At 35.8% G+C, this 25,309-nt stretch overlaps 2 protein-coding genes across 2 annotated transcripts; one reads left to right on the forward strand and one right to left on the reverse strand.

The window, feature by feature from the left end:
• Positions 1-8,979: 8,979 nt before the first annotated feature.
• On the forward strand, positions 8,980-10,260 carry LOC142528274 (FCS-Like Zinc finger 13-like). Its single transcript, XM_075633323.1, has 2 exons — positions 8,980-9,685; positions 9,821-10,260. Exons 1-2 carry the CDS (start codon positions 9,099-9,101, stop codon positions 9,978-9,980), a joined length of 747 nt encoding a protein of 248 aa, XP_075489438.1. The 5' UTR covers positions 8,980-9,098; the 3' UTR covers positions 9,981-10,260.
• Positions 10,261-12,605: 2,345 nt separating this feature from the next.
• LOC142528279 (oligouridylate-binding protein 1-like) lies at positions 12,606-18,395 on the reverse strand. The gene is given in 13 exon segments (XM_075633327.1): positions 12,606-13,092; positions 13,094-13,195; positions 13,367-13,540; positions 14,115-14,200; positions 14,528-14,647; positions 15,333-15,363; positions 15,443-15,518; positions 15,606-15,693; positions 15,822-15,883; positions 15,952-16,028; positions 16,579-16,681; positions 16,926-16,987; positions 18,099-18,395. Coding segments are annotated over 13 exon segments (1,221 nt in total). The 5' UTR covers positions 18,180-18,395; the 3' UTR covers positions 12,606-12,933.
• Between the last annotated feature and the right edge of the window lie 6,914 nt (positions 18,396-25,309).

Consider the following 25,309-nt stretch of genomic DNA (forward strand, 5'->3'; position numbering starts at 1 on the left):
ACTCGTGTATGAGAAGTTAGAAAATACTAAGGGCGATCAAAATGTGACGTTTAGTTCAAAATTTTGGTCCAAAACTAAATTAAAAAAATCATTTGATATGAATTATATAGAGAATAATCAGGTCATTCGTATTTATCTCTCGAGTATGCCTCTTGTGAGACGGTCTCACGAATTTTTATTTGTGAGACGGGTCAAACATATCGATATTCAAAATAAAAAGTAATACTGTTAACATAAAAAATAATATTTTTTCATTGATGACCTAAATAAAAAATCTGTCTCATAAAATACAACCCGTGAGACCGTATCACACAAATTTTTGTCTTATCTCTCGCACATTTTATGCATTTGACTTTCACTAACATACAAGGAAGGTGAATGTAAAAAAAAAAAAGATTGGGCACTAATTATCACATTGATCTCAAATCAATGGCAAAATTCGTGGTTTCGTATATGTGATAACATTATCTTTAATATTTATTGAAAAAATAAGGATGATAATAATGAAAATTTTATTTTATCTCGGAAAAAATATACTGCAACGCAGTGTTATTTGTTAGCTTATTAAAATTATTATATTTTCTTAAAACAAAATCATTATTTTATATACGCTTCCATCCTCTTCTTTTGGGAGAAGAATAACAATTTTTATGGAGAAGTTGTGGATATGGGTGGTATATCATATCGAAATTATATATTATATATTATACTGATAATTACGGTACAAATTTTATCATGATATCATATCAAAATTAATGAAAATTTCAGTACATATAACTAGCATACCGTTTATATCGAAATTGTAAGATATACCTAGATTTCGACACAGTATCAGTATATACCTTTTTATACCTAAAAAACCTTACATTTTTTAAATTTTATAAATATTGTTTTAAAATATTATATATTTTTAAAATTTATATATATTTTCTGTATTTCGATATTTTGGTATATATTAAAATTTTCAAATCTTATACTGTTATGATAGCGAAAAATTCGTATCAAAATCTTTGATATATCGAAAATTATTATTTTTTCTCACCCCTCGATTTGGCAAAAAAGTAGAATAAGGTCAGAAAGGGCACATCAGTAATTTAATACTGTACAGCACAAACCTGTGCATGAATGGCCCACGGATCACTTTCATTTCCAAATCATATGGGCCCCAATGAAAATGGGATTACTCTAAAAGTCCAAGAAATGAAAAAACAATATAAAATAAATGCATGGGCCCACGATCCTACAGAGTGGGCTTTATTTATAAATGAATATGACACGTACCAAATCCCCGGCCGGCGAACGGTTCACCGGAATCTTGGGCTGACAGAGTTAATGTCAAATGGGCCCAACGGGTGGAAATGGACGTTACTTAAAATATTGCCCACTAATAAGTGATTGGATCCAAATTAAATAATGATGGAATAAAGTGGTTCAATTATTGTTTTGAGAAATGAAATCAACTTTTATGATTGTATAATCTTGTATTATAATTTTAAAATATTTTATAACAATACTTAAGAACAATTTTTTTTTTTTTGAGTTTGAAAAAACTCAAAAAATCGTCTCTGTTGTGAAAAAGTAAAAATTTATGGTAAAAAGTAAAAATCTCAAACTCTCAAAATTTACCAAACTATACACTCTATAATATTTTTCTCTCTACTCAATTGTGATTTTCTTCACAAATGAGAGATCTATTTATAGGAAATCTTTACAAATAATCCAAAAATAAAATACATCATTACCTACATCATCACACACTAATTTTCAATATTTACAACTCTTATTTTCAACATTCAAATATTCAACATTCAAATATTCAATACACACATTTTAAATATATTTTTCAACACTCCCCCTTGTGATGATGATCATAATGATTGTCTTCATTACGTGTTTTTATACTGCCTCGTTAAAAACCTTACTTGGAAAAACCCATTGGGATAAAAACCATAGTAAGGGAAAAAGAGTGCAGTCACGTAAACTCTCCCTGATGTTGACATGAACAATTCTTCACAAATTTCGTAGATTGCGCATCCCAATATTATATATGTGCTTTCTGAATATTGATGTAGGAAGTGCCTTTGTGAAGAGATCTGATGAGTTTTCACTTGATTGAATGTGACGAACATCAATACATCTATTCTTCTCAAGCTCCTTGGTGAATGCGAAGAACTTAGGAGGAATATGTTTAGTTCTGTCGCTTTTTATGTATCCTTCTTTCATTTGAGCAACACATGCAGCATTATCTTCATATAGTATCACAGGCTTCTCATCAGATGATAATCCGCATGAAATTTGGATATGTTGGGTCATTGATTTTAACCACACACATTCACGACTTGCTTCATGTAGTGCAATAATCTCGGCATGATTTGATGAAGTTGTTACGAGCGTTTGTTTCTGAGAACGCCAAGATATTGCAGTGCCTCCACGAGTAAATACATATCCAGTTTGGGAACGTGCCTTGTGTGGATCAGATAAGTATCCAGCATCAGCATAACCAATTATACTTGGATTAGCATCTTTTGAATACAAAAGTCCCAAGTCTGTCGTTCCTCGTAGATAACGGAATATATGTTTAATTCCGTTCCAGTGTCTCTTTGTTGGATATGTGCTAAATCTTGCCAACAGATTCACGGCAAAAGATATATCAGGCCTTGTACAATTTGTAAGGTACATAAGGGCACCGATGGCACTTAGATATGGTACTTCTGGACCAAGAATATCTTCATCATCTTCACATGAACGGAATGGATCCTTTTCTATGTTTAATGATCTAACAACCATTGGAGTACTTAAAGGATTTGCTTTATCCATATTAAAACGTTTAAAGATCTTTTCTGTATAATTTGTCTGGTGAACAAACATTCCACATTCTTTTTGTTCAATTTGTAAACCCAGACAATACTTGGTTTTTCCAAGATCCTTCATTTCAAATTCTTCCTTCAAGTATGACACAACTTCTTGAATTTCTTTATTCGTTCCAATGATGTTTAAATCATCAACATATACAGCAATAATTACGCATCCGGATGTTGTTTTCTTAATGAAAACACAATGGCATATTGAATTATTTACATATCCCTTTTTCATCAAGTGATCACTTAGTCGATTATACCACATTCGACCTGATTGCTTTAACCCATATAATGATCTTTGTAATTTCACAGAATAACATTCCCTGGGTTTTGAACTTTGTGCTTCAGGCATCTTAAATCCTTCAGGGATTTTCATATATATATTACTATCAAGTGATCCATATAAGTAAGCTGTAACAACATCCATAAGACGCATTTCTAAATTTTCAGATACCGCCAAGCTAATCAAATACCGAAACGTAATTGCATCCATCACAGGAGAATACGTTTCTTCATAATCAATTCCAAGCCTTTGAGAAAAACCTTGTGCAACAAGTCGAGCTTTATATCTTACTATTTCATTTTTCTCATTTCGCTTTCGAATAAAAACCCATTTGTATCCAACAGGTTTTACACCTTCAGGTGTAAGGACTATAGGTCCAAAAACATTACGTTTATTTAGCGAATTTAATTCAACCTGGATGGCATCTTTCCATTTTATCCAATCCTGCCGATTTTTACATTCACCAAAAGATTTTGGTTCATAATCTTCGTTATCATTTATGATGTCGATTGCCACATTATAAGAAAATATATCATCAATTTCATCTATATCTTTTCGGTTCCATATTTTTCCAGTATTAATATAATTGATAGAGATTTCATGATTCTCGTCAGTTTGTGGTTCTGACAGAACATTTTCATCATCATGTGTTTCTTCAGGAACACCATTCTCTATTTTGTGATCATCATGTGTTTCTTCAGAAACGTCATTCTTTATTTTGTGATCATCGTGTTTCTCTATGAATTTTCTTTTTCGAGGATTTTTATCCTTGGAACCGACTGGCCTTCCACGCTTCAGGCGTTTAATGACATCATGAGTATCTTCCATTTGTTTCTTTGGAATTTCAATTCGAGAAGGGGCATTTGCAGCATGTATATATGATTTAATTACCCATTTTGTGTCAGCAAATGCATCTGGTATTTGATTTGCTATTCTTTGCAAGTGTACAATTTGTTGTACATCTTTTTCACATTGTTTTGTTCTTGGATCCAGATGTAACAATGATGATACATACCATGTAATTTCCTTTTCGGTATGTTTCTGTTCTCCCCCTAACATTGGGAAGATTTCCTCATTAAAATGACAATCAGCAAAACGTGCTGTGAACACGTCGCCTGTCTGAGGTTCAAGATATCGAATGATTGATGGACTATCATAACCGATATAAATTCCAACCTTTCTTTGAGGTCCCATTTTCTTTCGTTGCGGTGGTGCAATAGGCACATACACCATACATCCAAAAATTCTCAGATGAGAAATGTCTGGTTCTTTACCAAATGCAAGCTGCAATGGGGAGTATTTATGATATGCACTTGGTCTGATGCGAATTAATGAAGCAGCGTGTAAAATTGCATGTCCCCATATAGAAATAGGGAGCTTTGTTTTCATAATCATTGGTCTAGCAATCATTTGCAGACGTTTAATCAATGATTCAGCCAATCCATTCTATGTATGTACATGAGCAACAGGATGCTCAACAATGATTCCCATAGACATACAATAATCATTGAAAGTTTGGGAAGTAAATTCACCTGCATTATCAAGTCTAATTTTCTTGATTGTATAATCGGGAAATTGATTCCTCAATTTTATTATTTGAGCAAGTAATCTTGCAAATGCAACATTTCGAGTTGATAATAAACATACATGTGACCATCTGCTGGAGGCATCAATCAATACCATAAAGTATCTGAATGGTCCACATGGTGGATGGATTGGTCCACAAATATCACCCTGAATACGTTCAAGAAACATTGGTGATTCAGTTTGGAATTTTGACTGGTGATGGTCTTATAATAAGTTTTCCAAGAGAACATGCTTTACATTGAAACTTATTATTCTGAAAGATCTTCTGGTCTTTCAGTGGATGACCATGTGTATTTTCTATAATTCTTCGCATCATTGTTGAACCAGGATGTCCCAATCGATCATGCCAATTGGTTAATATCGAAGAATTATCAACTACCATGTTTGATTCAATGGGACTTATATGTGTATAATGCAATCCAGTAGGGAGCATTGGTAGTTTTTCAATCACATATTTCTTTCCTGATTTATATGTGATAAGACACATATATTTCTCATTCCCTTCATTCATTGTTTGAGTATCATACCCATGGGAATACATATCATTAAAACTCAACAAATTTCTTTTCGATTGTGGTGAATATAAAGCATCATTGATCAAAAATTTTGTACCATTAGGTAACAAAAATTGTGCTTTACCACATCCTTTAATCAAGTCTACAGGACCTGATATTGTATTCACCGTTGTTTTTGTTGGTTTTAGTTCCAAGAAATATCTTTTATCTCGGAGGATAGTGTGCGTTGTACCACTATCGGGTATGCAAACTTCAGCTTTGCTCATAGCATTTTTCATATTTGAACTTCATAAAAAAATATGCAATGAAATAAATTACTTGCAATATATATTTAAATATAACACAAATCATAATTATACAATAAAACATTATTCTATGAATACATGAAAAATAGATTATTGTACATTTATATTCTACCATTATATTGTTCATTTTCAGAGAAATCGTTGAGAAAATCTGCAGCATCAATATTGTTCATTTCTATCCCACCAACATATTGATCATTTCCAGAGAAATCATTCATAAAATCATCAGCATCAAAATGAGTTGAATCACTCAAACGGTCACTGCGTTCAGTGAAGTTGGTCTCCTTTTCTTTCCCCTTTAATGATTCTTTATAAAGTTTACAAAGGTGCTTAGGGGCTCGACAAACTTTGGACCAATGTCCTGGAGTACCACATCTGTAACAAGAACTTTCATATCTTTTTGAGTGCTTCTCATTAACACTTGTATTCTCATGATGCCTTTTCTGTGGATGGTTTGGGACGTTCTTTTGAGATGAGTTATAAAAATAACTATCTCGATTATTTTCAAAACCACGGCCTTGACCACGACCACGGCCAATTCCACGTCCACGTCCACGTCCGCGTCCACGACCTCGACCTCGACCAAAACCTTGTCTTTGAATTTGATTTTGGTTTTCAGGTTTAAATTTATTTTTATTTACAGCATTTACTTCTGGAAATGCTGTTGATCCAGTGGGTCGGGACTGATGATTTCTCATTAATAGCTCGTTGTTTTTTTTCGCCACAAGAAGACAGGCGATGAGTTCAGAATATCTCGCGAATCCACGTACTCTATATTGTTGCTGTAGAGTAATATTTGATGCATGAAACGTGGAAAATGTTTTTTCAAGCATCTCAGATTCTGTGACCTCATGTCCACAAAATTTTAATTGCGAGATTATTCTATACATCGCCGAATTGTAATCACTGACTTTTTTAAAGTCTTGGAATCTCAATGTATTCCATTCATCCCGGGCGGTCGGAAGTATAACTTCTTTATATGTTCGAATCTTTCTTTTAATCCCTTCCACAAAGCCATGGGATTTTTTTCAGTCAGATATTCACATTTCAATCCATCGTCGAGATGTCGACGCAAAAATATCATGGCTCTTGCCTTTTCTTGTGACGTGCATATGCCATTTTCTTTAATGGTCTCGCTTAGACCCAATGACTCAAGATGCATTTCTACATCTAGAGTCCATGGCATATAATTCTTTCCCGTGATGTCGAGCGCAACAAATTCGAGCTTTGTTAAATTTGACATGGTGGTACTAAAAAAAATTACGATGCATTTTATTAGTTAATAATTATTGCAATACAAAGTAACGGATAAACAACAAGTACAAGTATTTGTAAAAATAAAGAAAACGCACGAGGAGGATATTCTCCGATAAATACAAGACTCGTGAGTATGACAACCAAAATAATTAAAAATATCATTGAGAAAGCCATCTTATTTTTTCTTAGAAAAATTTGATGATGAATAATTTTTAGAGAAGAAGAGAAAGTTGGAGTGATGAAATGTGTTTGTGAGATCATATTTATAGGGCAAAAACTAGCCGTTTTTTACCATTTATGACCGTTGGGGTACAAAAAAAATAAAGGTATGTATTTGTATAATTTTATGGTAATAATATGATATATATAATATTAGACATGTTTAAATAATTATGTATATCATATCATAATATTATAATGAGTGTCATAATTTATTTTGTTTAAAAACCTTATAGGCTTTTATACTTGTCGTATCCCTTACCGGGAGTGTGGGATGTCGTCTTAACATCCTCCCAGGATTTATAAAAAGTTTATGAAAAATTTATTTTTATTATTTCTAATAATAACATTATATTGTATATTAAATAAATACACAATAAATAAATAACAGTAAAATAAATATAATTATTTTTGTTACCTTTTTCTTCTGTTTGGAGCTTGGAAAAGTATGTAGGACTTTTAGAGCTTCGTGCTGATAACGTGTTGTGAAAAAGTAAAAATTTATGGTAAAAAGTAAAAATCTCAAACTCTCAAAATTTACCAAACTATACACTTTATAATATTTTTCTCTCTACTCAATTGTGATTTTCTTCACAAATGAGAGATCTATTTATAGGAAATCTTTACAAATAATCCAAAAATAAAATACATCATTACCTACATCATCACACACTAATTTTCAATATTTACAACTCTTATTTTCAACATTCAAATATTCAACATTCAAATATTCAATACACACATTTTAAATATATTTTTCAACAGTCTCAAACTTAATCCTTGTTGTTATCGACAGAATAATTTTTAAATTACTTTTAAACTCAAAAAATCGTCACAAACTTAAACCTTATTGTTATCGACATAATAATTTTTAAATTCGAAAAGTAATATTCTTAGCAGGTTTATTTTTATTTGAGCAGGTCTCTTGTGAGACGGTCTCACGAATCTTTATCTGTGAGACGCGTCAATCCTACCGATATTCATAATAAAAAGTAATATTATTAGCATAAAAAGTAATACTTTTTCATGTATAACTCAAATAAGAGATCCGTCTCACAAAATACGATCGGTGAGACTGTCTCACACAAGTTTTTACCTTTTTATTTTGTTTGAAAAATTGATTAATCAAATCATTATTTGAAAAAGAAAATTGGACGAGAAGTGTCAAAAGCTCTCGCAATAACTTTTTTTCAAAATTCACAATATCCTACTTGTTTATGTTGTAAAACTTACGATAATTTGCTTTAAATTAATATTTAAATTTAAGTTTGCATTTATTCATTGTTAAAAAACAAAGAATTGCATTATTCCATCAAAAAAAATTATGCACTCTTTGGGTCAACATGTCTTTTCTCGAATGAAAATTTCTACAAATATTAAAAATATTATATTAATATACGATATTTGAATACTAGTTGTTTTGCATATGCTATTAATATATGATATTTGAGTACCCAAAGATATGTATCAAATATTGATATTAATGTCAAATTGTCTTTTTATATGAAAATGTGTACAAAACATAAAAAATATGGTACTAAAATGTGATATTTGAATATCAATTATTTCATATTTGATATTAATATATGATTTTTGATTGATATTCAAATATCACATTTTAGTATCTAAACATATGTAGCAAATGTTGATGTTAATAAAATTGTTTAAATTTTATACTCAAAATATTATACAGATCTAAAACAGTCGGTACAAAAATATTATATATTAATATTTTATATAGATTTAATATGTGAAAATATATATGAGCTCAAAAGTGCAAAAACATTATTTTTTTGATCAGAAAATACAAATTGATATTTTTATGACAAAAAATAATGCAAATTTAAATTTGATTTTGGAGATTTTAAGCAAATTCAACCGAAAAGTTATATGACTCGATCAAATATAAAATAAATAAATACAGTTTTTAAAATGAAAGGAAAAAAGCAACCTCACTACTCTCAATCAAGCATATATTGGGAATCCTCCTAAAGAACCATTTTTCAAGACTCCATTGAGTTACTAAGTCTCTCTGTTCTCTCTGCGACAGATTGGAGACAGGATTATTCCAGCCATGATCGGTAAAAATCCGAAGCCGGTGATCGGGATACTCGCAGGATCATTTGTTTCAGGCAATAGATCCGGCATAGTCGATGTAGTCGCCAGCTCGAGGGGTCACTTAGAGCCCAAAGCTCAGTTCCCAAGAGGGCTAAAACATTTTGATTTTGGTGGGGTTGGCTTAGGAATAGTGGCGGCACTCGAGAAATCCGGTGATCGCGTGGGTGAAACTCCGGCCTATATAACGTTATTTAACCGAAAGATGAGCCGATCCAACCCAATTCCGGTGAAGAATCCATTGAGAGTTGGGGGATATCTGGAGGACTTTGAGATGGAAACTTCAGAGGAATACACAATTGTGACGTCCCATGGACCAGATAACCCCTACACTAAAGTGTACTATGGTGGGATTGGGCATGGTAGAAAGGGTGACGAAAGAGCCCCTTTCAGAATACAAAGCAGCGAAGCGAACAACCGGGCTAGCGTATTCTACATATCTCCACCGAGATTGTGGGATGTTGCCGGAGCTCCGGCGACCGATTTCCTGAGCTCCTGCAATTTGTGCAAGAAGCAACTCCATGACAAAGACATATACATGTACAGGTATAATATATTATCCTACGTTCCCTTGCAAGATTTGCTTCCTTGTACCTAAACTTGGAATCAAGAAAATAACTTGATTCTTGATCTATTTCATTGATATCCATCTCATGTTTCTTGAATTGAATTTTGCTGCAGGGGGGACAAAGCATTTTGCAGCTCAGAGTGTCGATACAGCCAAATAGTAATCGACGAGCGCAAAGAGAACTGCAGATCAGAAAGCTCGAGACCCGTCGAGGTTTCCAGCGCGCCTCTTTCAAATGGACATGTTTTCACTACCGGGATCCTAGCAGTTTAGTTTCTTTACGTGCCAAAAAAAAATAACTCGGGTGGTGGCAATGGAGTCCTGCATAGATATAGTCCTATACTTGTATTATTAAAGTAAATAGAGATAGATACTCGATGCAAGGGGTATTTGAACATCGATCTTTATTGTTGTTAGTAATGATAATGACCAAGTTTTGCTAATTTTATTTTAGCAGATTGTGTATTTGAGATGGTGACAAGTGATTGGAGTTGGGTGGGTTGCTCAATTAAGACATCGATCAAATTATGAATGTTGATAATCTATTGTTCTATATTGTGTTAAATATATTTTACTAGATATAAGTATTATTAATGATATCTGATGAAGATCGGTGATTGTTCAGCTATGGAAGTTTTAGAAATAAGCAGAAACCACATGCGGCGGCGTTAGATTATTCCTGGCGAAATTTCTTCCAACGCTCATACGAGGAATAAAGGATGAAAATTTTTACGGCGGGGATACTGCATTTTTTTTTTCTTGATTTCCGTAGCCTGCGTTGCGTGCCTCTCCAATTAATGCCTATAAAATAGAATCAAGCCAAGTAAAAGTATAGAAAATGATTGTCCCTGAATGTCGGAGTGATTTTTATTTTTAAGTAGAAGTTCAAAATTTATTAGAGGAAATTACCCCAATAAACCACCGTGTATTTGGTTTTCATGACGACTATTTAAAAAAAAAACACACACACACACACAGTGGCCTTTTAAAAGTTGTTCACATTTATATATATATATATATATATATATATATAAACTCAGGTCAGGTATATGGACTTTTATCCGACTAATCATGAGGAACTGAGAAAAGATGATCTTCACTCTGGTTCGTTCTCAGGTATATTCGAGTCATCACCGATACATAGTGTTGTATTGACTACTCGAGAACTTCGAGAAATTGGACGACTTATGTTGGGACTTTGGACTATTGGATTTTTTATATTCTTGAATAGAAATTAGATAAGTATTTTATGAACTTGTTAAGTGGATGCTTAATTGTGGAATGAAAAATATCTCGTATAGAAAATAATTTTAGCATGTGTTAGCTTATATTAAGTTACATTTTGTGAATGTGTAAAAATGATTGGTCAAGAGGCTTTCTCTCGCGTGCTTGCACATGGAGTGCAAATCAAGGGCCATATTTGCATTAAAAAGGCTTGATTTGTGTGCAAGTGTACAAGCGTCACCTGAATGCATCGAATGTCGAACCAATCAAGGCAAAACTGTCCACCCGACTTTTGCTATTTTCCCGAGTTTTTATATTCGAGACTCTTGGTGCTCCATTTGGCTGACTATTGGTGGTACAGCTGAGTAACCTTCGGTCTTTCGGATGGCCACTCTGTGACTGTCCACATGGAACTCAAGTACCTATATATAGAGGTAGTCTCGAGTCCTTCAAACATATCTCACACTCGTCTATTACTTTTCTTTTTTGTCTCTGCCTCCTTCTGCTCTGCTTTAACTCGTGATAAAGTTCAGGTACTTCTTCAGTTCGCGGACATAAAACCTTCGTGTTAGGTTACTACTGGTTGTCCCGTTGTATCATGAGAAACAGTCGTCCAACTTGATCATCTAAGCACATACAATTTAGAACAGATATGTTTTAAGGTCACTGTACTTCGTACAGACATCAGTTTACTTTAATGTTCTCGTTCATTTGTTCATGCTCGACTTTCATAATCTGTTATAACTTTACATTATTTTATTCATCTGTCTTTAAAAACTACGACAGTGGCTTACAAGTTCAGCAATTATACTATTGCTAACAAAACTAGGCGGTTTTATATTGAAGTCTGTCTATTGAGGTAGAATTTTGCATTGACATAAATATTTGAAGTGTCACACTTATTTCTAGGTATATCAACCACCTCGTATAAGACCTAACCACAGGGTTTGTTTCATCCTACCCGTGCAGGCAGTGCCTGCACGGGCAATGAACGGCCCGGATCACTCCACATGAGTGATCCGGGCCCACCTCCATGTAAAAAAAAAAAAAAAATTGGCTCGAAAAAATACGAGCCGTTGGATCGACCCCTGCAGGCAGTGCCCGCAGGGGTAGGGTCGACCGAACCTAACCACAGCCACATGTTGAGAGCCGTTTCCATGGGTCGGGATATAACTAGGGTCGGCAATAATAGGATTTCATATCACCTGTTTACGTCCTCGGTATATAAATTTCTATCAATATCATCTTCCTCATGCTCGTTGAAAGATCACTCATATCTTACTCAAATATCTGTTTACCACGTGTAATTATATTTTTTCAATTTTGAATTATTTAGATTAAATTATATATTTATCAAATTCTTAAAAGAACAATAAAAAAATAATAAATTTAAAACTTAACAAATTAAGCATCATATAAAAAAAAAATTAGAATAGTTTGCCTCAACATTTTTATTCCACAAAAATAAAATCACCTCTATAATAATTTTCTTTATTCTATCCAACTACCATTATTCAACTTAAGATATTAGAGTTGACATTATATCCAAAAAAAAAATCATAGTTCAACAAAAAAACAGATTAAACATCTATATAAACATTTCTTTAATATATTTATATATGTACAAATAAATGTACGATATAGTAGAATTTAATCGGATATAATGCCGGTTCAAAAACAATGGATCGATTCAAGAACCGGCCCATACAGTTCTGATCGATGGAACCGTAGACCCAGTTACCAGGATCACTGACCGCTGTTCGGTTCGAATTAATTTGTGACCCTCGGTCAACTCTAGCACTTTTCATATTATCCAACAGTTACGATATACAGACAACAATGGTGATCTCTCGAGCAATATTCATACAACAAAGCTAGACGAACTTAAAATGATGACAATATGCAGTATGAACAGTAGTTTCGAACGGAGAGAAAACAGCATCAACTTGTTAACTTAAATTCCTGCATGCCATTCGAAGAGCAACACTTTAGATTACCATCGCTACTGATAGAACATGGGTTGTTGGGATGTGCTGATGCTCGAATACATGGTGTCATATATTGGCTGAGTGGCAGCGGCAAGTCGCTGACCCTGTGGATGAATCAGAGCTTGTGCACCACCCATCATTCTACTACTCAAAGCAAGTTGCCGCTCATAGGCAGGCAAGATCGGCAGCCGTAAATCCTGGCATATGGGTTGCAGCTGGAGGAGGTAGAGGGGTAGAAGTGGTTCCTGGAGGAGTAGGCTTACTGCCCCATGAGCACTGGAATATTATAATATGTATTTATTATCTTTAATTTGAGCCTTCTTCCAGAAAATATTAACCAAAAATGGAAAGTTTTGTCTCGATTAATAGCTATTGGAGCTTTGAAAGTTGAATGACAGGTTTATGAACATAGATATACCAATGGACCTAAATAATGAATGTGTGTACCTTTATCGGTTTGCCAAAGAGGATTCGAGCATTTCCCATTTGGATAGCGCGAGCTGCTTCAGCATGACTACTATATCTAATGAAGCCAAAACCTTTGTCTCGTTGAACACGGATATCCTCAATTGCTCCAACTCCAAGTGCATGGAAATGACGGTGTAGATCAACAGAGGTCACCTGCAATAAGTGTTGTCAGCAATATGAACAGAACATATTTTTGCTACAACTCCTAAAACAAGAGAAATGAATAAATCACCATAGCATCAGCAGGGAAACAAAACCAAAGAACGAAAATTAAATTAATCGTTATATACGTAAAACAATTACACACAACTTTCATGATTGATCAAAGTTCAGAAAGTAGGTTAGGTACGATACATCGAATTTCTAGACGGAACAGTTGACAAAAACATGGAAAAATGAAAACTTTTCTAAACAAAACAAAGGATTGCACAATATCACAACCTCGAGGTTGTCCTAGTCTCCTAGAGATGATTATGATTCAGTGTGTTTACATATGACCAAAACCGAACCAGTTGCAGTTCTTATTTCTTACAGATAAAAAAAAGTATCTAGTTACCATACGTGTGATACTTAAATAGCTGATGCAGTTCTTAGTTCACCCTCTAGAGTAAACATTAACGAACCATCACTTCATTTAATAACAGAGGCCAGGTTGCAATGGTGGCATTCCATAAGAAGAGAACAACTTTTTTCAAATAATATTAGATTAGCTTAAATATATACTTACTTCAGGAGCAAGATTGCCAACATATACAGTGGTATACTGTGGATTATTTTCTGGAGTATCTTCATACATCTTTTCTTGACCATCTTCTGCAGAATGAATCATGAGGAAAAAAGAATACAACATACAACAAATACGGATAAACCCAAGGCAAAACTCATTTCCTCCTCAAAATAAAATCAAAATTATAAAACATCTAGCAACTGAGGCTCCTGCATTGTTAAAGCTAAGTGCCTGCTCATTCATTGACAACTATCACTAAATTCGAAACGAGATTTACCAAAACGATATATCTGGTGAATAACCAACCCATCCACTCATTAGTTCTACAACATATTTTGAATCAGAATATCATTGAAACAGTAATTGACTTTCAGAAACAGATCTATAGAAGCGATTTATTGTGGATAACTAACCTGATGTTCCATTTGTTAGTTCCACGATGGTTTTTAAATCGGAACTCTGCTGGTCATCACCCTGACCAGCACCTTTTGTGGCCCAGTTGCAGCGGATTTGTCTACTTCCAAGCCACTTCCCTGCAATTTCAAGGAGAAAAGTATTGCTTTAGAACTAAATATCAACCATAACTCATACCATATAGAATTCTAACAAAATCATCATCACAAACCAATCTGGTGTCACCAAAAAGGTGCTTTTTTCTGAGCCAACCAGAGGATATCAAATATGTTGTTTGTGATTATTCACAAACCATTTACAAACAGCGGTAAGGGCTTAATAGATCTAACACGGTGAATCTGGTAAAAAAAAATCCTATCATACAGCCACGTCATCATAACTTCAGAAGTTCAATCAACTGTCACACCATCTACACCACTTCTTAATGCTTTCTCAATAAGGGGGAAAATTCAAAATTCCACTCTGCCAGTCATACACCATCAGTAAATAAAATTTAGACTAACTTTTCATGAACGTACCAACAAGACATAATTATTGCATGAAGCAATCAACATTAGGTTAGAAACAAGGATCCCTGAGGTCCAATACAGATACAAAAATTCCTTGGAGATAAATTATCTTTTTAATCATTAGATAACATTTATTTTAATATATCTTTTAATGTGAAATTGAAAAAACCACTGGTACTATTCATAAAATTTATGGCCCAAAAAAACCGGTAAATATATTTTAAAAATAAAAATAAAAAATTCCACAAAAGAGAATCAGATACAAAAAAGGAACGACAAAACAAAGCATACCCACCATTCAAGTCATTTATTGAACTTTGAGCGTCCTGGAAGTCACACAAGATACGGAATGATCAATTGATGAATACTTGCACAAACAGAAGACCAAAAAAAATCCACTCGGACCTGCTGATTACGAAAAGAAACAAATCCGAAGCCCCTTGAGCGACCAGTCTTCTGATCCCACATGACCCTTGCATCTCTGCATTAATAGAACCACAGCTGTTAAGTTGCTCGTGAAAGCAAGGGTATCTCAATCTCAAGGAATGGCAAACAAAATTGAACTTACGAACAACTAGGATAGACAGCGAAACATGCAAATAAGGTAGCATCCGTAACCTCTGGGCTAAGATCACCGACAAAAATATTGAATTGATCTGTACAGTAAAGTCAAGTGCATATAATCACCAACACATAGTCCCAAACTAGTTGGCATTCTATAAAATCACCAATAATGAAGAAAAAGAGGATCAAAGGTAGAGATTCTGGATATATATTAACATACTTGATGTGTCCTCTCTCTGCGAACTAGCATATGCCCAGTTAACTTTAATAGGTTGACCAAACCTGCAAATTGCATTTTAATAATCAAGAACCCATTGTAAATCAAATAATTTACCAATCTTCCTACTTACAATTGCCTCCCATTCAAAGTCACAATAGCAAGGGCGGCTGATCGACGATCAAGGTAATCCACAAAGCCATATGATGACTGCATTACAGGTTGGAAACACTCATTAGGATGAGAATATTAGCACTTCAATAAATAAAATCACCTTCACAAAAAAAAAGAGAGAGAGAAATACTATTCCATAAATTAGTTCAATCACTGAATAAATGGTAATTAAAATGCAAACCTTAGAGAGGAACTAAACTTTTGTGTGTTTATTCATTCTATCATGAAGGGTGAAAAAAATTGGGAGCTGCATCACTCGCTCGTTAGGATAAATTACAAGGATAAGAACATTGACGGCAATCATAAAAATAGTAGAGAGTTGTATATATTTGGTTGGAGCATATTTTTCTAAACTTGCAATTACTGGATAACGCTGAGACAACCTCTATACATCTCCATACTGAATCAAACATTAATATCTAACAAAACATTCAAGAACCAAAATGGGATTATAGTCCATCTGAAACTGAATAAGCATAGGAGTCAAGAGAGTAAGGGAAGCATTAATACATAGAGGAAAACCCTTTTTTACTCAGAGAAGGACGTGAATAGGTGAAGAGTTAAACAATGAGACATAAGACCACACCTTATCTTTGCGAATGAGCTTGCAACCTTCAAGAGGACCAGTATTAGCAAAAACCTCTTGAAGAAGTGGTTCTGTAACTTGTGGGTGGATGTTTCCAACATACCTATGTGGCATCACAAAATGGTTTATAAATCAGCAAAATTTGGATCCGGTACATTGAGATAGTTGAGATTGCTAGTCTTGAAGTATCATATCACACGAAATAATTCAATCAGCGTCTAAGGAATAATTTAATATTTCAACATGGTGAAAACTGCTTCAGCACAACAAGGACAGGAATGAAAAAGGAAATCGGAAAAGGAAAAAAAAAAAAACAAAGGGCTCAAAAAATTCAGTTAGGAACCCACACACTACGGCATGTACTTGAATCAAATCCGGGGGGCAAATTTCCACTCAAGATAGGCTCAATCTGCATAAAGTAAACAAATCATGAGGGATGTCAGACTGGAAATTTAAAAATCCTGAAAATGAAATACAATATTTAATGGGATACACTAGATCAAACCTAATTTTTTATTTTCATATCACCTCTCCACGTATGGAAGAAGACGTAGAACACATTGAGGTTTACGGAATCCAAAAGCAGAAGACACATATTGATAACAGATTTAAAATCCCGCTTGTTCATTTCCACATCAACAGAAACTTCATCAAACTTCCCAACTTCTACGTATTGAATGCTCCCATTTTGTCAGATTCTTTAAAGAGAAGTGACCGATCCCATTATTTGTAGATGCATGTCATAAATTAAATATTCACACTTGCCTAACAAAAAGCTCTCTCAACCCCAATTTCATTTTAAAAAAACTAGGACTAAACAACAAATTTTCCAAAGTCCACCGTCTAACTAGCAACAGTTAGCAGATATCCAAATGTATCTCTTACATGTATACTATGCATAGGAAAAAACGTAGGAATGCCCAAGTCTTTAGAAACTGGTCGCCTGATTGCACTCGCAAACAAAGAGGAATTTCAAGGAAATAAATTTTCGGTATAGAAATACAGCACAACTTGCTATAAAAAAGCAATTAACATCAAATTATCCAACTTTGATCTTGATATGGTAAAAGACAGTGATACTAGCTTCACTTGAATAACCAACCATTTAAAAACAATCATCGGTATCCCAATCGTGAAAATTAGCCTTTTTAACAAGTACTTATTTTCTTATACAGCTTCTCCACTGAGGCAGGTGAACAAGCAAAACAATCCAGTCCCGCCATTTTCTTAATAATTTCATTCATCAACACAAATTCGTAAAAGGATATCAAGAAACTTATAATCTTTTAACATATATCTGCAGTTATATCCCAGAAATACCAAAGCTACGTAACAAGAAGCAACTGAAATGGCCAGAAAACCCCATCTTGATTGATCAATGCATAGCTAGGCAAAAAATTTATCCATCAAACGATAAAATAGAGGACAAGACACCATATAAATTCAAATTCCAACAATTCAATCAACAAATTTTAACAGAAAAAAATAAATAAATGAAAACGCCTAAGGGTAAAAAAAACCTGAGGCTGGGCAAGGAGACCCGGATGATAAAGAGATTGCTGCATTAGCACTTGCTGTTGCTTCAACCTCTGCTGATGCATCTTCGTTTATACTCGAAAGACACACACAAAAAAAGTTGCAGAAAAAATGTGATAAAACAAAAAAGAAATTACGGTTCTTACAAGGTACGCAAAATGAACGAGGAAAAAAACCTAAAAAATAAAGAAAAATGAAGAGAAAAATAAAAAGAAGAAGAAAGGAAAAAAAAACCCCTCGAGGCAGGACAGGACAGGACAGGACAGCAGGTGAGAGGCACGGGTAAGATGAAGATGGTGATCAACTGTATTAGGCCAAGGTCTTTGATTGCCTTTGTTTTCTGACCGTTAGATTTAATCAACTGTGGTAACGACAAGATTGATGATGCAAGAAATCAGGAATAGTTTTTAATTTTTTTTAAAAACAAAAATTTAATGAGTGCTTTTTTTATATATAAAATTTAATTAATGCTTTGCATGTATAAGGTACACAAGCGCGGTACAGAAAACGCTTGCCCATTGTGTTTTAGCTTATCGACGTGATTTGCAAACTATAGGCAATGACAACCTACAATAACTTAAATATTTTTTAAAACCTAAATATTTAGCCAAAAGCTAATTGTGTGTGAAAGTACATCAAAAAATAACAACCTACAATAACTTAAATATTTTTTTAATCTTATATTGAGCCAAAAGCTAATTGTGTGTAAAGCCCGAGTGCAAAATAGGCCCACAAGAAAAGCGAGGTTAATCCATAATGAGATTCATTTAACTATTGGGCTACAAAATAATGGGCCGTGGCCTCGTCAGCTCAAAAAAACTAACATAGCCCGTAAGCGGAATATGCCATATGCAATCCTGATTTAAAGTAGCAATGAGCATTGCCGAAGTACGTTGGTACAAGTCTGTACAATGATTTTATTATATATTTAAAACAAAAAATTAACGAATAAATTAAAATTAAACATGATATATTAATTTTTAACATTTACTTCTAACAATAAGTGCAAAACATTTACAGTTAATGTATTAACACATTTACCAATCAAATTAAAGGAGAAGTTAATAATATGCATATTCGTATTGTTCGAACGATGAACTGATGAATAATACATAATATTAGTCGTGATGACACGTATACAAGATATAACACATGAATAGAAGTTTAACACAATGGCAAAACCTAAAAGAATATTAATGGGATTGGCAGCAAACAACATGGACTATGAAAGCTAGAATATTATCGTGGATTGCAGTGTTTCAATTTTATGTATATCTCGTGAGAATATCCAGTGAATTTGTATTTGTAATTATTTTTTACCTCTTTTAATGAAATTACTTCATTAAAAAAAATAGAATATTCTCGTGGATGATTTGTAAGTGGTGGGGGATAGTTTCGCCCACTTGGATTGTTTCCGGCGAAACAAAACGTCACGTGGTTAATTTGGGATTAATTTTCTGTACACAATTTTTTTTTTATTTTATAAAAAAAAAATAAAATATATACATTAATTTCACATAGGACTTAGAGTTGACTAGTTAATCTTTATCCAGTCAATCAAATGCTACTCTCCAAGAAACCGCGTTAATAATTCTATACTAGTACATTAACGCACGCGTTGCGTGCACGTACAATATTTTTAATAATTTATGTTTTTTATATTTAAATGAGGATCAAAATATAATTATAAGAAATATTGAGTCATTACACTGCTATTTTGATATATGAATTAAAAAAAATTTAAAAAAGAAAGGAAAAAAAGGCATAAGCAAGGATTGAACATGCAACTTGATAATTAAAAAAGAAGACTTTATCCACTAAGCTTCATGTAACTTACATTAAAATTTTAACACTTTATTAATATATAATGATACCCTCGGGATAGCCCGGGTTGTGCCCGAGTCATGGACGACCCAAGATACTGGATGGATGGCCAGAATCAGGACAAGTCGGCAGAAAGGGTTCATCAGGAGCCGGGCGGGTGAATGCCCGGGACGTCTCCTCCCCGGGCCACCGGACGCCCGGGCTCTCGTTCAAACTCCCGGGAACTTTCTACCGGGGCCACCTCGATATGAGCATCGTACTCGAGTATACTAGCAGAATAGGATGTGGGCGACTGTCCCATCTCTGACACCAGGCCGATGGGTTGACAAAATCAGATGGGCTGGATGTGACCAGTATGAGATTTGACATGTCAGAATATAGGGTGTGCTCAGCCGTCCTACTATAACTAGTAGGTAGCACGGAGAACGAGGTCATCATTACTTCTCCTACTATAAATACAAGGTTCTCTCTTTACATTTACATTCATTCATACACACCAATATCACAACCACCACTTGGTTACATTGGTTCTTGGCTTGAATCATTCACTGACTTAAGCATCGGAGTGGCCACGCCGGACACCCCTCCGACGCCCATTCACATGGTTACCTTCTTGAATGCAGGAAATCCTCTCCGCCCGTGGAAGAAGCTTCTGGTTCAGATATCTACATTGCTTTTATTTCCTTCATAATTTTGATAGCAGATCCGGTGGAGCACCCGACCCTGCTCACACATTTCACCCGGATCGCATCATTGGCGCCGTCTGTGGGAAATTGAGCTCAAGACGTAGATATGGTTTCCATTCAAAAATAAGCCCAACTCTGCTTGGCAAACATACAAGTCCGACCCGCTCTGCACTCATATCTTATATGTGGATTTCATATGGGCTCAAAGCTCAGCAGCTATCCCGAATTGGCATGAAGAGCATTTGCTATGCACTCAGTAGTATACAGCTATATTAGTCACCTAATTTAGCTCAACCAGAGAAGTTTCACTCTACCGAAAATGAATTCGGATTCAATATTTCCAGGTTAGTGATTTGATTTTTAATAAAACTCATACAGCAGGTAAAGCAAAATCTCTTAAGTCCTGGAGGTAAGAGGCCCCGACACATTATCTTAAGCCCGGGAGGTATGAGGCCCCGGCACATTATCTAAAGCCCGGGAGGTAAGAGGCCTCGGCACATTATCTAAAGTTCGGGAGATACGAGACCCCGACATCTTATGCAAAGCCCGGGAGGTACGAGGCCCCGGCACATTATCTTAAGCCCGGGAGGTACGAGGCCCCGGCACATTCTCTTAAGCCCGGGAGGTATGAGGCCCCGGCACATTCTCTAAAGTCCGGGAGATACGAGGCCCCGGCATCTTATCTTAAACCCGGGAGGTATGAGGCCCCAACACATTATCTAAAGTCCGGGAGGTACGAGGCCCCGGCACATTCTTGAAAGTCCGGGAGGTACGAGGCCCCGGCACATTATCTTAAGTCCGGGAGGTACGAGGCCCCGGCACATTATTTAAAGTCCGGGAGATACGAGGCCCCGACATCTTATGCAAAGCCCGGGAGGTACGAGGTCCCGACACATTATCTAAGTCCAGGGATCCATACCCTGGCCCTGGGACCCGTACCTCGGTCATCTTTTAAGTCCAGGGACCCGTACCTCGGTCATCTATTAAGTCCAGGGATCCGTACCCTGGCTCGGGGCTCCGTACCTCGACCATTCATGAAGGCTAGGGCTCCGCACCCTGGTTATCTTTTAAGTCCAGGGACCCATACCCTGGCCCGGGGACCCGTACCTCGGTCATCTTTTAAGTCCAGGGACCCGTACCCTGGCCCGGGGACCCATACCTCGGTCATCTATTAAGTCCAGGGATCCGTATCCTGGCTCGGGGCTCCGCACCTCGACCACTCCCAAGACCCGGGACATGCTCCCCGGCCCAAGACTTCGCACCTTGGTTATTCATAAGCCCAAGGTTCTCAAACCTGGCTCGGGGCTCCGCACCTCGACCATTCCTAAGTCCGGGAGATATGAGACCCCGGCAATCTATTTTAAAGCCCTGGAGACATGAGGTCCCGGCATCTTTATCTCAAGTCCATAAGACACGAGACTCCGGCATTTCATCCCATCTCTGGGATACATGAAGCCCCCGATGCTTTTACAGACAAATTAAATATTTTCCATGATCGGGCACACAAGACTAATCGAGACAGCGAGTATGACTCTAGCCCGACTATTTAAGGAGGGAGTGATGATACCTTCGGGATAGCCCGGGTTGTGCCCGAGTCATGGACGGCCCAAGATACTGGATGGATGGCCAGAATCAGGACAAGTCGGCAGGAAGGGTGCATCAGGAGCCGGGCGGGTGAATGCCCGGGACGTCTCCTCCCCGGTCCACCGGACGCCCGGGCTCTCGTTCAAACTCCCGGGAACTTTCTACCCGGGCCACCTCGATATGAGCAACGCACTCGAGTATACTAGCAGAATAGGATGTGGGCGACTGTCCCATCTCTGACACCAGGCCGATGGGTTGACAAAATCAGATGGGCTGGATGTGACCAGTATGAGATTTGACATGTCAGAATATAGGGTGTGCTCAGCCGTCCTACTATAACTAGTAGGTAGCACGGAGAACGAGGTCATCATTACTTCTCCTACTATAAATACAGGGTTCTCTCTTTACATTTACATTCATTCATACACACCAATATCACAACCATCACTTGGTTACATTGGTTCTTGGCTTGAATCATTCACTGACTTAAGCATCGGAGTGGCCACGCCGGACACCCCTCCGGCGCCCATTTACGTGGTTACCTTTTTGAGTGCAGGAAATCCTCTCCGCCCGGGGAAGAAGCTTCTGGTTTTGATATCTACATTGCTCTTATTTCCTTCATCATTTTGATAGCAGATCCGGTGGAGCACCCGACCCTGCTCACACATTTCACCCGGATCGCATCATATATAATTATTAAAACAGACCATGACACTAAAATTTAGTTATTCTAAGTGTTTCAAACTTAATAATATAATATAGATAATATAGATTATTAATTTTTTTCCTACGATTAGCATAATTTCTTCTTTTCTTATTACTATTTTGAAGAGTAAGTCATCTTATGATATAGTCTCGTATATTTATATACGTGAGACGAGTAGATGTGATATATATCTGAAATAAAAATTAACACTTTTATATAAAAATAATAATTTTATCGGTCGGATTAAATATTATATTTGTCTCATAAAAATGATATTAAATATGATCGTTTTTTGTATATTGAATTGTCAATAATAAAATATTTCGTGTCCTCTTGGTTTCCACTTTCAATAAAACCAGCCAGCCATGCCCATCAATTCGTCAAATAATTTTTTAAAATTTTTTTTTATGAAAATAATTATTTTTGTAATAAAACTATTAAAAATAATAGTAAAAAAATATGACACGAATCATGAAAATGATATTTCAAGTCGACTGGCCCTAGCATTATAAGGAAACGGGAAGAAATATTCAATGAAAATAAAAACTAAGGGTGTGAAAATCAGACATGTAATGCACTAATGCCCGAGAATTTTGTTATTGTAATCTGAAATGATTTATTGATAAATTGATGTGATTATAAACGGAAAGGAATAGATCGGGAAAGATGAAAAGAAGACGTGAATTATGTGCGAGGAATGAGCCTCGTGCATATGCGCGACCAAGCCGGGCGCATATGCACGAAATAGGCAGAGAACCTCGCGCATATGCGCGAGTATGGCAGAGAACCTCGCGCATATGCGAGCTGCCGAGAAGACACGCGCCGAGGCAGAATGTCTCGCGCACATGCGCCGAGGAGGGTCGCGCATATGCGCGAGACGTGCAGTGCAAAGAGTTGTGCCACATTTTCTTGAGCATGCATGGTATATATATATGTATCAATTCGATTTGTTCCTTCTAAATCAGTAGAAAGAAGAACCGAGGAAGTTTTGGAAATCCTTACGCCTTTGCACTTCTTAGAATTTGATTCACACAAGATCCACCCGTCTGAATTTCGATCCGAGCATAGTTCCGTGATCCTCGTGTCAACGGCTTCACACGGACGTAAGTTTTACTACGTTTTGTTATTATTTGAAAATATGATATTGAAGAAATCAGATATGATTCATATATGGTCTTCTTGCGAGATTAGACATCGTATAATCGAAATCGGATCGAAGAACGGATATCGTATGAATTTATTTTCAAAGTTGATTTGATTGAATACAGAATTGATATCAGATTTGTGTGGTTATCGATTATGAGTTGTTGAGATTGATATCTGATTGATATTGTATTGCTGGGTATATTGAGATTGTGCCATTATGCCGCTGAAACATAATTTGATTGAGTTCTGATTATATCTAGTATTGATTTGAGTGATATATTGATATTATACTCCTCGATATTGACATTGCCAGATTGAGTATTGACAGATTTGAATTCGAGACTTCGACTTCGTCAGATCGACAAAAGAAAGGTATAAATTGATGTTGAACAGGGAGGATACGACTCGAGTTTGATTTGACTTGAGTTTCCCAAAAACCACATACTTTACTTTCTTGCATTGATATTTGCAATTCATGAGATTGATATGCTTAGCCTATTGATTTATAGCAAAGCATGTATTAAGTCATAGGCAGATGTGCCTAGTCATTGGCGGAGATGCCAAGTCTTTGGCGGAGATGCCAAGACACTTGATGTTTGGTTTATATCGATGTTGCGTAGGGGCGGATCAGCTTCTATTGCGGAGATTCGGTATATTGTGCCAATGTCCAGGAACCGGGATCTCTAAATTAGAGATGAGTCGAGTATGGGATGACGAGTCCAGAGTTTATTTACAGCTTTATATCGATTCATGTCTTTCAGATTATAATACATGTTATTGACATCTGTTTCATGCTTTTATATCTGTTTATATGATTGCATGTATACATTGTTTATACTGGGATTATATTCTCACCGGAGTTATCTGGCTTTTGTTGTGTTTATATGTGTGCATGACAACATGTGTGACAGGATCAGGGTCACGAAGAGGATGAGAGATTCAAAATTAGCGTGGAGATCCGGACTTAGAGTAGATGGGTTTTCAGTACTTGATGTAGTGGCTGAACATTAGTTTGAAATAAATGTACTTTGTACAGGACTTGTACTTTACTGTTGATATTTATATCAGACTGATTTCATTATGTTCCGCACTTATGTATTTTAAAAAAAATTAAGACCCAGATTAATTAAATGATCCTAATAATGATTAAGAAGACGAATTAGGTTCGGATCCCCACAAGACACGACCCACCAACCCGATACAGTTCAACATGAAAAAAATAAGGTTTGGGTTTGAGGTTTTCGGGTTC

Source organism: Primulina tabacum, chromosome 2 (assembly GCF_025594145.1).
Source record: "Primulina tabacum isolate GXHZ01 chromosome 2, ASM2559414v2, whole genome shotgun sequence".
NCBI classification, from domain to species: domain Eukaryota; kingdom Viridiplantae; phylum Streptophyta; class Magnoliopsida; order Lamiales; family Gesneriaceae; genus Primulina; species Primulina tabacum.